General features: G+C 31.6%; 1 protein-coding gene across 1 annotated transcript in view; it reads right to left on the reverse strand.

Annotated features, from left to right (window-relative positions):
* Nucleotides 1-14491, reverse strand: part of LOC115883821 (major facilitator superfamily domain-containing protein 6) — a 37518-nt gene that overhangs the window by 20764 nt on the left and 2263 nt on the right. The window contains exons 2-4 of the mRNA XM_030902223.1: nt 7100-7270; nt 2586-2767; nt 2227-2523 (exon numbers count right to left, since the gene is read on the reverse strand). Of these exons, the coding sequence (XP_030758083.1) occupies nt 2227-2523; nt 2586-2767; nt 7100-7270 (650 nt within the window). The remainder of the gene's footprint in view (nt 1-2226; nt 2524-2585; nt 2768-7099; nt 7271-14491) is intronic.

The following is a 14491-nucleotide window of genomic DNA, read 5'->3' on the forward strand; positions in this document are numbered from 1 at the left end:
TAAACAAAATATGCATAAATATTTACAAAATAACAGTTCAGTCAATCGGCCAACCGTATTTTTTATTATATTCGACTACCGAATATCCAAACACCCTAGAATCATTTCACTCGGTATTTGGATCTTTGGTAAATATTATTCAGAACTTTTTTTAGATTTGCACCGCTGACTGTTTATGTTACTCGATCCGGTAGATAAGAAAATATTATTGATTGCTTGGCTAAGGAGTAAAACATTTTAGCTTGGTATATTTTATTCTGTAAACTTTGGCTTGGTGGTAGTACTTTAAATTTAACTGAAGAATTTATAGACTAAAAATTAGTCCGTAGAATTCAAAACTATGTTGCATTTCGTTTTTTAGCAATAATTTTATTAAATCAAAGTATAGCACGCGCGCTCATGGCAATTTCGTTTCCGCATAGATTGGTCACCAGCGGTTGAAACTGATTTTATATGGAAACGGACGAGAGATTGGCTTCTGTTATTTCTTCTTCTGTGCCCTAGACCATCAAGGGGCAAAGACGTCGTTACAGACGGTCGGTGGTACAATTTTTCCCCTAAAACTACTCCGCCTAAAAAGCCAAGCTCGCCGAATTATGCCGAGACTTGGATCTTTTCGTGTTCTTATTTACTGGAATACAGTGGTAAAAACACTTCAAAATTAGTAATAAATTAATAGTTACTTCCATCAATTAATACATAATTGAAACTAAAATCTCTCCAATAACAGTGAGGACAAATAAAGTAAATTTTCTGTCATTTGCGGATGACTGATCTTCACTGTCTCGTTGGACAGACTTTAGTCGCTGTGAATTAAATCAGAATATAGTCTGCCCAACTCTAACCCTCTACTGATTATTTTTAAAAGGTACAGAGGGGCCGAAATAAATATAACATATCAAAGTTGTATTTCTTTAAATGGCACACCCTATAAAATCTATTTAGACCTATTTATAATTAATTACGTTGTTGCCACTGGCCGTAAAATTATATAGGGTGATTCACGGCGATGGCACGTTAGACGTTTATGGAGAACCGGTGATTGGTGGAAAAATGGATTTTTACATAGACACCTGCTCCATATTTCTAAAATATTTTCAGCATCACAGTGTTGCCGCATCATTCGAAAAGTCGTAGCATTTTTCTTATTTTAAACACCCAATTTTAAAAACCAAAATACTAATAAAAATGCTTTTCAATGATATATCATGTTTCTGTACCTAAACCTTCCGGTTTCTTAAGCAGAACTATTTAAAAATTTATAATTATTCTATTATTATAGTTTCATTTCAACAATTTTGTTATCATGACAATTTTTATAAATTTAGCACGAAAAGTCTAATTGATATTTATAAAGTTAGAATATTTGTGATGGTAACAATATTTTTTAAACGAAACAATTATAATAGAATTATTATTATCTTTTAGATGGCTTTACTGAACAACCCAGAAGGTTTAGGTATAGGAACATAATATATCGTTGAAAAGCAGTTTTATTTGGGTTTGGATTTTTTAACTAATATACATAGGCTTGAATTTAAAATAACAATAATTTTAAGAACTTTATAACAATCGGAAATAATTATTTTTTTGTGACCTCTCTGCGGTGCTATTTTTGACATCGTTGACATTTTGCTTATGCGCATTTACATGTATTGTTATATGGCTTTCTCGGATATGCGAGCGATATTTGAAAATGCGAGTGGTCAAGAAGAGGTACCCTGTTTGATATCCAACCAGTTGATTTAGACAGATGGTATATATCGACTTTCCTTAACCTATAAACCAAATTTAGTTTTCAATATGCCGAATTTATTATTTAACCCAATGCTTATTCAAGATCAGGTTTTTGTCAGTTTTACACATGGTTTATTTTTTATCTCGAAAACTATAGAGATTGGTACAGGTCAGTATATTTCAAAAATTTTGAAATATGGAAGAAGTTTCAAAAAATAATATATCGAGTGTTCTATTTAAAATAACTAAGATGGTATCACTTTTAGTATGAAGCGGCAACACTGGTCACGATGAAAATAATTTAGACCAATGGAGCATGGAGCAAGTGCCTTTATGCAAAAATATAAATTTTCTAACGTGCCATGGCCGTGAATCACTCTGTATAGTCTTATAATCCAGTGTACATATGTGTGAATGATGAGGGGCAAACAAATCTTATGGGTATCTAGATTAGAAATATTTAAACTGTCAATATCACAGCCTGCTTACCTCATTTCCACTAAGCAATACATTAATATCATTTTCGTTGCATTTTAAACTACACACACTGTCCACCCTAGTGGTGCTACAAACAGGTATTACAGCTCTATCGTCCACAATCACTTTACTGGTCAGAAACTGTACAGTTTCAAGGGACGTTTGATCATTTCCGGTAGTGAACAGTAAGATCTTCGACATGGGAACTGATATAAGGAAGGATCTCTGGTCCCAACTGCTGCAGTATTCTGACAAGTTCCAATCTTTGCATACTGTCGCTCTATCTGTGCTTGTTAGTGGACAATTCAACTAAAAGAAAAGGAAGGCTAAATTAAAAAGAAGTTTAAATGATAAATTTAATGTCAATGTACCTCACATGTTGCTAAAACGTTTTTATCGCTAATTTTGGCCACTAATGTGCTATCAATATTAATGCCGGCTACATTTTGAATGGTAGTAGTATTATTGTCGCATGACAAGTTCACCAATACATCTTGAGGCACTTTAGGTGAATGAAAAATCGACAAAAAAGCTGCTGCAGTCACTAACTGTGCTGAAAAATAATAATAGTAATATACAGGGTGTTTCAAACCACATGTGCCATCTTTCGTGGAAAATAATATTTATTTTTGATATCCATATAGGTCCGATCATACATTGTTTTGTAGATACAGGGGGTCAATTTTCTTTTTATTATAATTTCCTTTAAAGCGCCTGTAGCGATTCGAATGATATTTTGAGGCCGAAAGCTACTTTAATGTGGTAAATTTTAATATGCTTGCTAAAAAAGTGTCGATAGATTCACCAGGGACTACACCACTCTATACAGGGTGGTCCGAACTGTATTCCGGAAAGTTCAGCAGCATATTCTGCAGATAAAAATAATTAAAAAAGTTCATATAAATGTATGTCCTAAAATGCTTAGTTTCTGAGATACAGGGTGCAGAAATTGCATTTTTATTTCGATTTTTTCCAAATAATTTCTGAAGTAACGTCAATATTTTGATGAAAATCAGTGGCTGGTAGGTTTTTAACGTGAGAAATTTGATTTTGATGTCCATATAACTCCTACTTGTAGAGGGCGCCACCTACATATTTTTTAACTGGTTTGAAAAGTAATAACTTTTCGTACGTACATGTATAAAACTACTGGATAAAAAAATATACATTTACGACGTTTTTTACGTAAAAAAGGTCTCTTGGTGAAAATCGCTACAAGTAATGGTTCTCGAGATATTTGGAATCGAAATTATAAATACCTGTCATCATTGACATAAATTAAACATGTTGACTAAATAGTTAATAGGTTGAAATTACAAATTTGAAATGTTTTTGTGCCAAAAGTTCAACAGAAACTGTTTTATCATCATCAAGAAAAATTTATAATTAATTCAAAAAAAATAATAAAAAGTTTCCAAATTTATCATTTCAGTCAAATAACTATACTCTGTTTTTTTTCTCAGGTAAGATTTCGACAGATGATGACAGAAGAAATGACAGATGACGTCCCATACTAATCTATTTATTTTACTAAAAAAAGTTTCTAATAATTTTTAAGTTAACTATGGATAGGTTTAAATATAAATTCGTCATGCGTCGTCACTTGTTGTTTTTAACCAGTTTTATTGGTTTATTTCAAAAATGACAGATCGTATTTCAATTTTATTGGTTTGACGGAACGATGAACGACAAACGGACGCCGATGCGTATGAACTCGCCTTTAGATTTTTGACGTTTGTCGAAGTCTTGCCAAATATAGGTTATAATTTTGTGACAACTTGTGTCAAATACCCTGCGTTTTAGAAGATGATGCATTTTGATTCGTGTTATTACGTGTGTTTTGTGTCTTTTGAAGTCAAGTGGAAGAAAAATCGAGTGAAAATTAACTGTAGAACCCAGAGCACAGTTTATTTGAGTTTATGGTTAATACTCGCTGCCCAGGCAGAAAGTCTGAAACAGATACACCAATAAAGTTACTATCAATAAAGTTCGTATACCATCTCGTCGTAGATAAATGCATCTCGAATATGGTAGAAGGACCATACACACAAAACCCATACTAAAAACTGGAGTAGCTGTAAAATATCGACATCACACGATAGGTAAATAATGGATTTTAGTACTGCAGAAAAATAATGTCAAAAGGTACTGGTTTAAAAAAATTAAGATTAAAGTTAATTAATCAACCTGTGAAGTATAAAATTTGGTAAGTGTTATTTATTATTAATAAAATAGTTTGTTTTATTTATGTTGTTTTATTTATTCCTGCGGAATATTACAAATTTGTATTTGTACATAAATTATATTGATAAATATAATCATAAATGCGGGAAATTTCATAAACCTTGAAAGTAAGAAATAGTTCTTTTTTATATTTTTTGGTATGTGGTGTCTTGTTTCTGTTTGTTTTGTATTAACACATACCGTTTTTTATTAAATAAAATAATTCGATTACATTTTTTCAGGTTTATACAGTTTTTTTCGCAATATTTTGAAGTTACTTGTCAGTCAAATTTTAAATACATATATTAATTTCCTGCTATGCGTACCAACGTTGTACCAACTTATTTCTTTGTAAAAATAAAATAAACTACTTTGAAATTAAAATGACAGACACATCTATCACTGTCAAGGATCTTCTCGTTGGACAGACTATATCTACTCAACATGTTTATTTTTTGTCAATAATGACATGTATTGACTATTTCCATTCTAAATATCTCGAGAACAGTTGCTCGTAGCCATTTTTACCAGGAGACATTTTTTAAGCAAAAAATCACGGAAATGTATATTTTTTCACTCAGTAGTTTTATACAGGTATGGGCGGAAAGTTATTACTTTTCAAAACAGTTAAAACACATGTAGTGGCGCCCCCTACAAATAGGTGTCATATTAATATCAAAATCAAATTTCTCATGTCAAAAAAAACCCATACACCAATTTTCATCCAAATATTGGATAAAAATTTACGTTATTCCAGAAATTATTTGGAAAAAATTGAAATAAAACTAAAACTTCTACACCCTGTATCTCCGAAACTAAGCATTTTCGAACATACAATTATTATACGAACTTTTTCGCTTATTTTTAGCTGAAGAATATGCTGCCGAAGTTTCCGGAATACAGTTCGGACCACCCCGTATATTGGCTATTACTGGAATAATTTTCTAAAAAATAACCTGTACGCCATCGACGTTTTTCAAGACGTTTTTCTCTGGTAAGCACAGCTGTGTAGGCCATTTAATGCCTATTAAAAGTTGTTTCTTTATATTTGGTCGATTTCGATCTTCTTGATGAGATAAACGAACTTTTATTAATCTGCCTTAATCGAAGTCTAATAGCAACGTTTAATATTTTTTTTTAATGCCATTAACTGGCCAAAGAGTTAAATAAGTACTTATTGATTGAAACATGGGTGCAGAAATGCATAATTTTAAAGATACAGGATGTTAAATATTCTTCGTCTTTTATAATTATACATTTTTTTGGTATTTGCTGTATAAAAGTAAATAATAAATTAGATTAAATAAATAGTTTATACTTTTTTATTTTAATTTTATTAATTAGCATTAATACAATAATTGCATTTAACTCATAAGGCAATCAAAATAAAAAAATCATCATAATACTTTTAAAAATATCAACATAATACTTTTAATCGTCATTAAACGGCTTTCACAATTTTGCTAACAAGAGAAATAAGTCAGTGGCGTACATATTTTTTAGAAAATTATTTCAGTGATAGCCCATATGCATGTTTTTAGCATTAACTTATTTCATAATTAAAGTAACTTTCACCCCCAAAATTTCATTCAAATCGCTACAGGTGCTTGGAAGCAGATTATAATAAATCGAAAAAAAGATTTTACACCCCTGTAGCTACAGAACAAAGCAGAATCGGGCCTATGTTGATATTAAAAACACATCTCATACCGGGTGCGTCTCAAAAGTGGCTCACCCCTATAACTTTTTTATTTTTTCAGATAAAAAAAACAGATTTGGTATGTTAGTACATGACATGCATTGGGATTTATTGACGTATTCAATTGTTTTTGGTCACTTCCTGTTTCACCGGAAATGACTACTACTTTTGATTTTTAAATGGCACCCCCGGTATATTTTTGCTTTATTCGATAGAAAATGATATTCTGAATACAATGACGTATTATATGTCAACTTTTGACATTCCCGCTTAATAAAAAATCGTATTTTAAATGTCAATCTAGAGTGCCATGGTTATGTTTAAAACACTAATTATTAACCAAGGAGCCTTGGAAAAATAGATTTGATAAATGTTTTTAGTGTCTTATCCTGGCCGGTTAAAAATGCCAAAATCGTATTTTTAATCATATTTCAATTTTTTCAAATGGAACGAGGGTGGCTCATTAGCATTATTCGAAAAAGCAATTTTTACGAATAATTTGATACCACACACTTGGTATTTCAAGTCAAATTTTCGTTACGAACCGCAAGTTGTAATTTCAAATAAACCATATACAAAAATGTCAAAAGTTGATATATGATATGTCATTCTATTCTGAGTGTTATTTTCTATCGAATAAAGTAAAAAAATACCAGGGGTGCCATTTAAAAATCAAAAGTTGTAGTCATTTCCGGTAAAACAGGAAGTGACCGAAAACAATTGAATACGTCAATTAATCCCAATTTATGTCATATACTAACATACCAAATCTCGTTTTTTATCTGAAAAAATAAAAAAGTTATAGGGGTGAGCCACTTTTGAGACGCACGGTATACGTGAGGAATCTTCCCACGAGAGACGGCACCAGTTATTTGAAACACCCTGTATTTGCATCATTTGAGTGTTTTAATAAGAATTTAATTATATCTGTTCTTAAATTACATAAATAAGGACAATACTTGCCTATCAAGAATATCTTCTTTTGGCAGTGGAACCTATCGGCTATAGCTCCAAACGTTGGTTTGGCAATCATGCCAAATACTGGCAATATGGTATAAATTAGTCCTACTATCACACTTGAGAAGCCCAATTGTCTGGCATAGACTGAGAGGTAAGGAACAATTGGACCAGTTCCTATAAAAAAATAAGTTTCAAGTATTTAATTTATCGACATGTTAACTTTTTTTAAACGTGTATAAATGTAATGTAGGGATCTAAGGTAACAACGCTTTAGAGTCTCTGGAGTCCGAATCAGAGGAAAAGTGAAGGAACAGACGATTTTATTGAAAATCACATGAATTTGCTGGTACCAACAGTCACTCTTAAGAACGTGTACTAATCTCCAATTAAGTGTTATTATAGGTTATTTTCTCATAAATAAAAGAAACAAATTTAGATTGGAAAGTGCCCATCAGTACAAAGTAAATACTATTTGGAGCTATCCTTACAACGGTGGCTCTCCAAAGCTTTTGATAATTTCGGAGCGGTTCGGCTTTTCCGGAATTATGTCGCCAAATATTGTTTATTCAAATTTATTATTTTTTTAAATTTTTTAAATAGAATACAGTGTGTTGCATATAAGAAACTCTATTTTATATAAGGACATGTATGAAATACCTATGAAACCGATGTTATGCCACGATCCACGATGGTTTTTGCAGTTCACAGTTCACACAGCTTTTTAGGTTTTTAATGCCATTTTTTCACAGTTATCGCGGGTTTGAGTAAATAAAATTTAAATTAAACTAACAAGATAGCAATAATTACTTTGAAAATGGACGCTTTAAACACTTTTAGGTATTTTTTCAATGAGAGCGGTTTAAATTTTAAAACATTTTATAATTTTTGAAGATTCTGACTTTGACAAGAAAAAATCATTTCTGTTCTTGCTTGGCGGTTGTTCTTCGCAACCGCTATAGCAGCGCCCTACAACGTATGCGCTCCAAAACAATTATAAGTTTTGGCGGCAAGCCGAGCATTACAACCAAACCAAATCTAAACTGGTTTCTGTTATCTATGGATAGACTATATAGTTACACCAAATTAGTTAAAGTCAAATTACACCATTTTTTGGGTAGGTAGTTTATAGCTGGTTTATAGTAACCAGAAACTTTATTAATATACCTATTTTATTTTTCTTTTAGGACTAAAACTGGACTTGAAAATGGTTCAGGATCATGATTCTCGTAAAGTCTTCTTTGCTTGGATATTCACTTTGTTATTGCAATTAGACAGTTTTATCGAAAATGAGATTTTTAATGCCCTTTAAAAAAATTGGCCGATTGTTGCCTGCTACAGTCAGTTCTCAGGATTTAAAATTGGTAGGTGGGTGGAATAAACACTGTTATTTTTTGTTATTATATTATAAAAAGTTTATTTATTTTTATGTATAAATAAATATGTTTATAAAACAGTACAATTTTTGCTTTTTTATAATTTCCCTTATAATAGTAGTATTTTTTCGTTCTGAAAGAAACTGCAAATTTTCACTTAAACTGATTTATTCCCTACACCACGTTCCCTTTACGTGGTATAGGGACTATGTATAATCAGTTTAAGTGAAAATTTTCAGTTTCAGAATGAGAGAATACTACTAATAATGGCTAATTTAAAATTTCCGCTAGCCAGACTGTGCGATAATGTCTTACGATACGTTTTATACCTATCTCTTTCTTTTTCATATAAAGCACACATAATAAAGAAAGAAGCAATAAAGACGTACGTCCTGCCATGCAAGGGCGTAGATAAGGGGGGGGGGTACTGCCTGGGTTTTTAGAGTTTTTTTGATAGTTTAGATTTTTTTATTTATAGTTTATAGAAAATTAACTAATAAACGTCGTTGTTTCATTTTTGTGTATGTTATTTACAAATCTATATTTTAATTTTTGTGTTATGTTTTTATATCTTTTTGAAGACAAAAAAATCGCCGTCGTTTTAATTGGACAAAAAAATTCCGACGGTGATTTTTTTTGCGACTTAATCATAGTACCACCCCCATAGCATACACCTATCTACGCCCCTGCTGCCATGGTTCTGCTAATTGGTTTCAAAATTCTTATTCTGAGTTGCGCTACGGGAACGCGGTCCCACTCTTTACCATGGGATTTGTCAGTCTCTTTTTATTTGTTTGTCTATGGGTATGCTGACATTTATCTAGTTTTGCATTATTAACTGATCAGTTTTAGTTTAAAAATAAAAGCAATTAAAAAAAACTTAAATTAGTTAAAATCGGCTTGTTCAAAGTTGTTCAAATTTGACAGGTGACAGGTGTATTTATCACAGGTAGACCTTTAAAAAATCTGTCTACGACACACGCTGTAGAATCAACAAGGGAGTAAATATTTGAACTGTTCAAAATTTGCATTGGATTTCTTGGTCCCAACGACCACTCAGTAGAAAAGTTTACAAAGTTGGTGTGATAGGTAGCTGCAATCTTAGAAGAAATTACAGCATCATTCTATGAATTAAATGAAGAAAAAAATGACGAAATGGAGAGTCTAGTTTTGCAATTATTTAAGTAATTATTAAACATAAACATATATGACGTAGATATTTACATATCCCATAAAAAATAAGACTTTAATAAATTCTAAGATAAGAAATTCAGGTTTAATAAGACGTTTGGAAGAAAGAATTCTGTTGCAAGGGTTTTATTTTTTTAGTACCTTCATAAAATTTCCAATTTTGATCAAGTAAAATTAAAAAAGCGTATTTTACACATTTGGTATCTTCAATATTATTTACTACGTACATTGTAATGCCGTTAAATATGGTTCAAAAAAATGGAAAAAATTGGAAAATCAAAAAATCCTAAAATTTTTATGTCTATTCAATGGTAAAAGTTATAAAAATATTGAAATATACAAGTAAGCAAAAAAAGTCTCAAGAAATGAAAGAAAATTTTATTAATGAGTTGAGCAGAACTAATGATCATCTAAAAACTTATACTCGTACGACTAGTCTGTCTAACGATGCAAGAGACGATTTCGACAGACAATATCTAAAATCTGCTGGAAGAAACGATCGATTTGCTTTTGAATTCAAATAACAGATCACCGTCACTGTTATGAATGATATATGGTGTCCCACTCGTTTAAAACTCATTTTTTTATGGATTTTACTTTTGAAAACCATCCTTTGCTTGCTGATTGACGAACTGCACCATCATTGAACAAAAATTTGTCAGTACCGAAAGTATAAACAAAACCGTGAAATTCCAGGTTCCGGAAACCCCTAATTGCCACCAAACAGGACATTGATGGTAAACATTTGGATCGCTCCTGGTATCGTTCCAGAAATAAGTTTATCATATTTTCAATTGGAACTATTTGGTTGGAATGTATTTTCAAGTTTGTTGTTTTATCATATTATGCAACAGAGATATCAAAATATTCAATTATTCAATTTTCAAAGCAAAATCTATAAACTAAAAAAATTAAAGCTAAATGTTTACGAAACTTTCTCATTTGCATTATAATATACCGATGCATTCTATTTAGAAATAAATACATCCTAAAATGACTTAGACAAGTATAAGGTACAATGTATGAATTAAATGTTATTATTCTACGCTCAGATGCAAAAAGACGCAACGTAAAATTTTCGGTCTGTTTTTTAAAATGTTGCATTTTTAGCCCTATTTCCTTGATTTTTTAGCAAACTCTATACCGGGTGTTGCATCGTCGAGCGGGACATAGAAAATCCCATGAAAATTTTAATGGGGTCAATTATTGGTTTCCCTAATTATTTTAGAGAATAATTCTATTTAGGTTTATTGAAGACCACTAAAACCCACATTCAAAAGAATAACTTTAGATATTTTTGATTAGCCCGTTTACGAGTTATCGCCGATTTTTTTTTAAATATTTCTCCTTTCTTATGGCCCTGTATTTACTTATGAGCACCAATCAAGGTAAAAGATAACTGTCAAATGAAGTTGTCATTTCAGAAATTTATCTATGTAGTGCTTTATTATTATTATTATTAAAAACTCATACCTACATCGAAAATATTAGCCATGAATTACACTACCGAAGAAAAAGTATTGATGATTAAATGGTATTATCAAGGAAATAGTTATCAAAAGGTGTCGGACATGTTTGCTGCTCTGTATCCGAATAGACCGATACCTGGAAAATCTACAATCGCAAGGAATATCCAGAGATTTGAGACCAAAGGACCCTAATAAATAACTGCAGATGTGAAGCAAGGCAGAAACAAAGAGAAGATGCAAGGAATGATACCGACTTGGAAGTTTTATTGTGCGGGGAAGAGAACGATGGAAAGATCAGCACAAGGAAACTTGAGGATGAAATAGGAACAGATCACACTACAGCGTTTCGAATTTTGAAACGACATAAATACTATTCCTTCAAATATGAAAAGCACCAAGGGCTACGAGATGGGGACGAAATACGGCGGCAGGCGTTTTGTTTTGATATGATGGAAAGAGCAAACACGGATAGGGAATTTTTAAAAACATATGTTTCACTGACGAATGCACGTTTACCTTAAATAATGAACCCAATGTTCAAAATTATCGATATTGGAACAAAGAAAACCAACACACGTTTGTCGAAACAAGGATGCAATATCCACAGAAAGTAAATGTTTGGGCAGGGATATTCGGACACAACATTATCGGGCCATTATTTCTTACGCGAAATTTAAATGCAGAATATTACTTGAAACTACTCGAAAATCATATTTTACCTGCTTTACATGATGCCGCTAGGGAAAATTAGGAAGTTTGGTGCCAAATGGATGGCTGCCCGGCACATAGTACCCTGGCTGTTCGGGAATATTTAGACAATAGTTTTAACGGAAACGTTATTGGCCTAAATCATACAGTAAATTGGCCAGCAAGGTCTCGTGATATTTCGCCAAATGATTTTTTTCTCTGGGGCCATTTAAAAAACAGGGTATACAAGGATAAAAAATACCCTAATCTAGACGAGTTAAAAAATGCTATTTCTGCCGAATGCAATAGAATTTCAGTTGACCAACTAGCGAATGTAAGAAGAGAATTTTATGATCGCCTGGGTTATTGTCTAGCAGTCGATGGAGGAATATTTGAACATCTTCTTAAGTCCTAAAGTTCTAACAATTTAATAGTACCTAAATTAATAATTTATTGAATATTGTAATAATACTATAATTAACCTTGTAATTGATTACTTTATTTTACTTTAATTCATATTAATTTGTATTTATAAATACATCTTTAAGATTTCCGATGTAGGAATGAGTTTTCAATAATAATGAAGCACTAAATAGGTAAACGAGGTAAACCTCTGAAATGACAACTTCATTTGACAGTTATCTTTTACCTTGACTGGTACTCATAAGTAAATACAGGGCCATAAGAAAGGAGAAATATTTAAAAAGAAATCGGCGATAACTCGTAAACGGGCTAATCAAAAATATCTAAAGTTATTCTTTTGAATGTGGGTTTTATGCTCTTCAATAAATCTAAATAGAATTATTCTCTAAAATAATTAGGGAAGTCAATAATTGACCCCATTAAAATTTACATGGGATTTCCTATGTCCCGTCCGACGATGCAACACCCGGTATACATATATTCAACTTTAATTCGTAAACTCAGTTTAATACAAACTTTAATATTTGACTTATACAGGGTTAATATAAGAGTTGTTTTTTACCCTATCTTTAAAACACCCTGTTTTTTTAAAACACCCAACATTTTTTCGGTCAGAACCATGTCTCCTGAATATTTTGATTTTGGGCTTACGTCAACACATGCCTTGGTTAATTTTTAAGAGCAATTTTTATGAACTTGCCACAAACATTTTGCAATTTTTTCAATTATCTTTACTTTTTGATGTTATTCTTTATAATGAGGTGGCTTATTGTGTACGATTGAACATTGTTCTTAGTGTCGAAGATTGTGCAACAGTTTTAAATTTATCTTGTTGAAGATGACCGAAAGTATGCATATTCGCTTGGTCTTCCAAGAAGAATGGGAAAACATAACACAATATATTTACAGCCTCATTAACAATATGAACCGACGTGTATAGCAGCCAGGGGAGGCAATACAAAGTATTAGAGTATTTTTACAAGTTTTTTGTTTGTTTGTATTCTAAGTTATTACAGTTATATTTTTAATATCCTTAGTTCTGTTAGTGTTAGTAATATTTATTAAAACCAAGCCTGTATCGTTACTTTTTAACATTTTTTAAAATTTAAAATAGAGTACTAATCAGTGTCGATATGACAGTACGACAGTAGTCACCAAAGCCATCTCGTGATTAGAGTTGGGATTTTGACCGTCAAAATCTTTTGTGGTCAATTGTCCAGTCAATTGACTGGTCAATTGACAAAGCACCAGTCAAATTCTTTCGTGATTCTAAAAAAATAATAGTAGGAGAAATTACATTTATACGTATATTAGTGATTAAAAAACAGTAAATAAAAACTAAGGAATACAACAAAACGAAACATTACATTAAATGATAATTAAATTTAAAAGTTTTATATAAAATTTTATATTAATTTAAATGTAAAGCGTGGTCCACACGCGGTAACTTATCGTACGATTTGTTTGCATTTGCATTACATTAAATGATACAAAAAAGACAGGAACCGAACAAGACTAATAATTTTTAAACAAATATAAAGCCATTCTGAGGTAGCGAAAAAAAATGCATAATAGCAATAAAAAAATACTAATGAGTGGTGGTAGCACAGGCTAATCTAGACAACAGAATCTCATCTTCATCACAGTCATCATTGAACTCATTGAGTCAACATTAAAACAGCAACTAACAATTATTCTTTCGCGTCGCGAGTGCTTTAGGCAAGTCAGTACCTGTTATTCGGTTTCCGCCAATTAAAAGATTTTGACCTGACCTGGTCAAAATCTTGCCGGTCAAAATCTGTCAAAATCTCGGTCAAAGCACAACTCTACTCGTGATATTAAAAAATATCATCAGAAAATAATGATAGTTGAAAAAATTGCAAATTGTTGATGGCAAATTCATTTTGCTCTTAAAAATTAACGAAGGCATGGGTTGACATGAGTCAAAAAACAAAATGCTCGGGAGACATGGTTCTGATCGAAAAATAATGTTTTAGGAAAAGTTACTCACGAAATTATTGCAAAGGATGTTTTAAAGTTAGGGTAAAAAAACAACCCTTTAATTAACCCTGTATAATAAACCAAATATGTAAAAAACTGATTTTATGAAGTAAGGTTGATAAATTTATATACAGTATGGTCCGAACTGTATTCCGGAAACTTCGGCAGCATATTCTGCAGATAAAATTAAGTAAAAAAGTTCCTATAAATGTATGTTCTAAAATGCTTAGTTTGGGAGATACAGGGTGTAG

Source organism: Sitophilus oryzae, unplaced genomic scaffold, assembly GCF_002938485.1.
Source record: "Sitophilus oryzae breed Bouriz unplaced genomic scaffold, Soryzae_2.0 scaffold_1_pilon_pilon, whole genome shotgun sequence".
Classification (NCBI taxonomy): Eukaryota; Metazoa; Arthropoda; class Insecta; order Coleoptera; family Curculionidae; genus Sitophilus; species Sitophilus oryzae.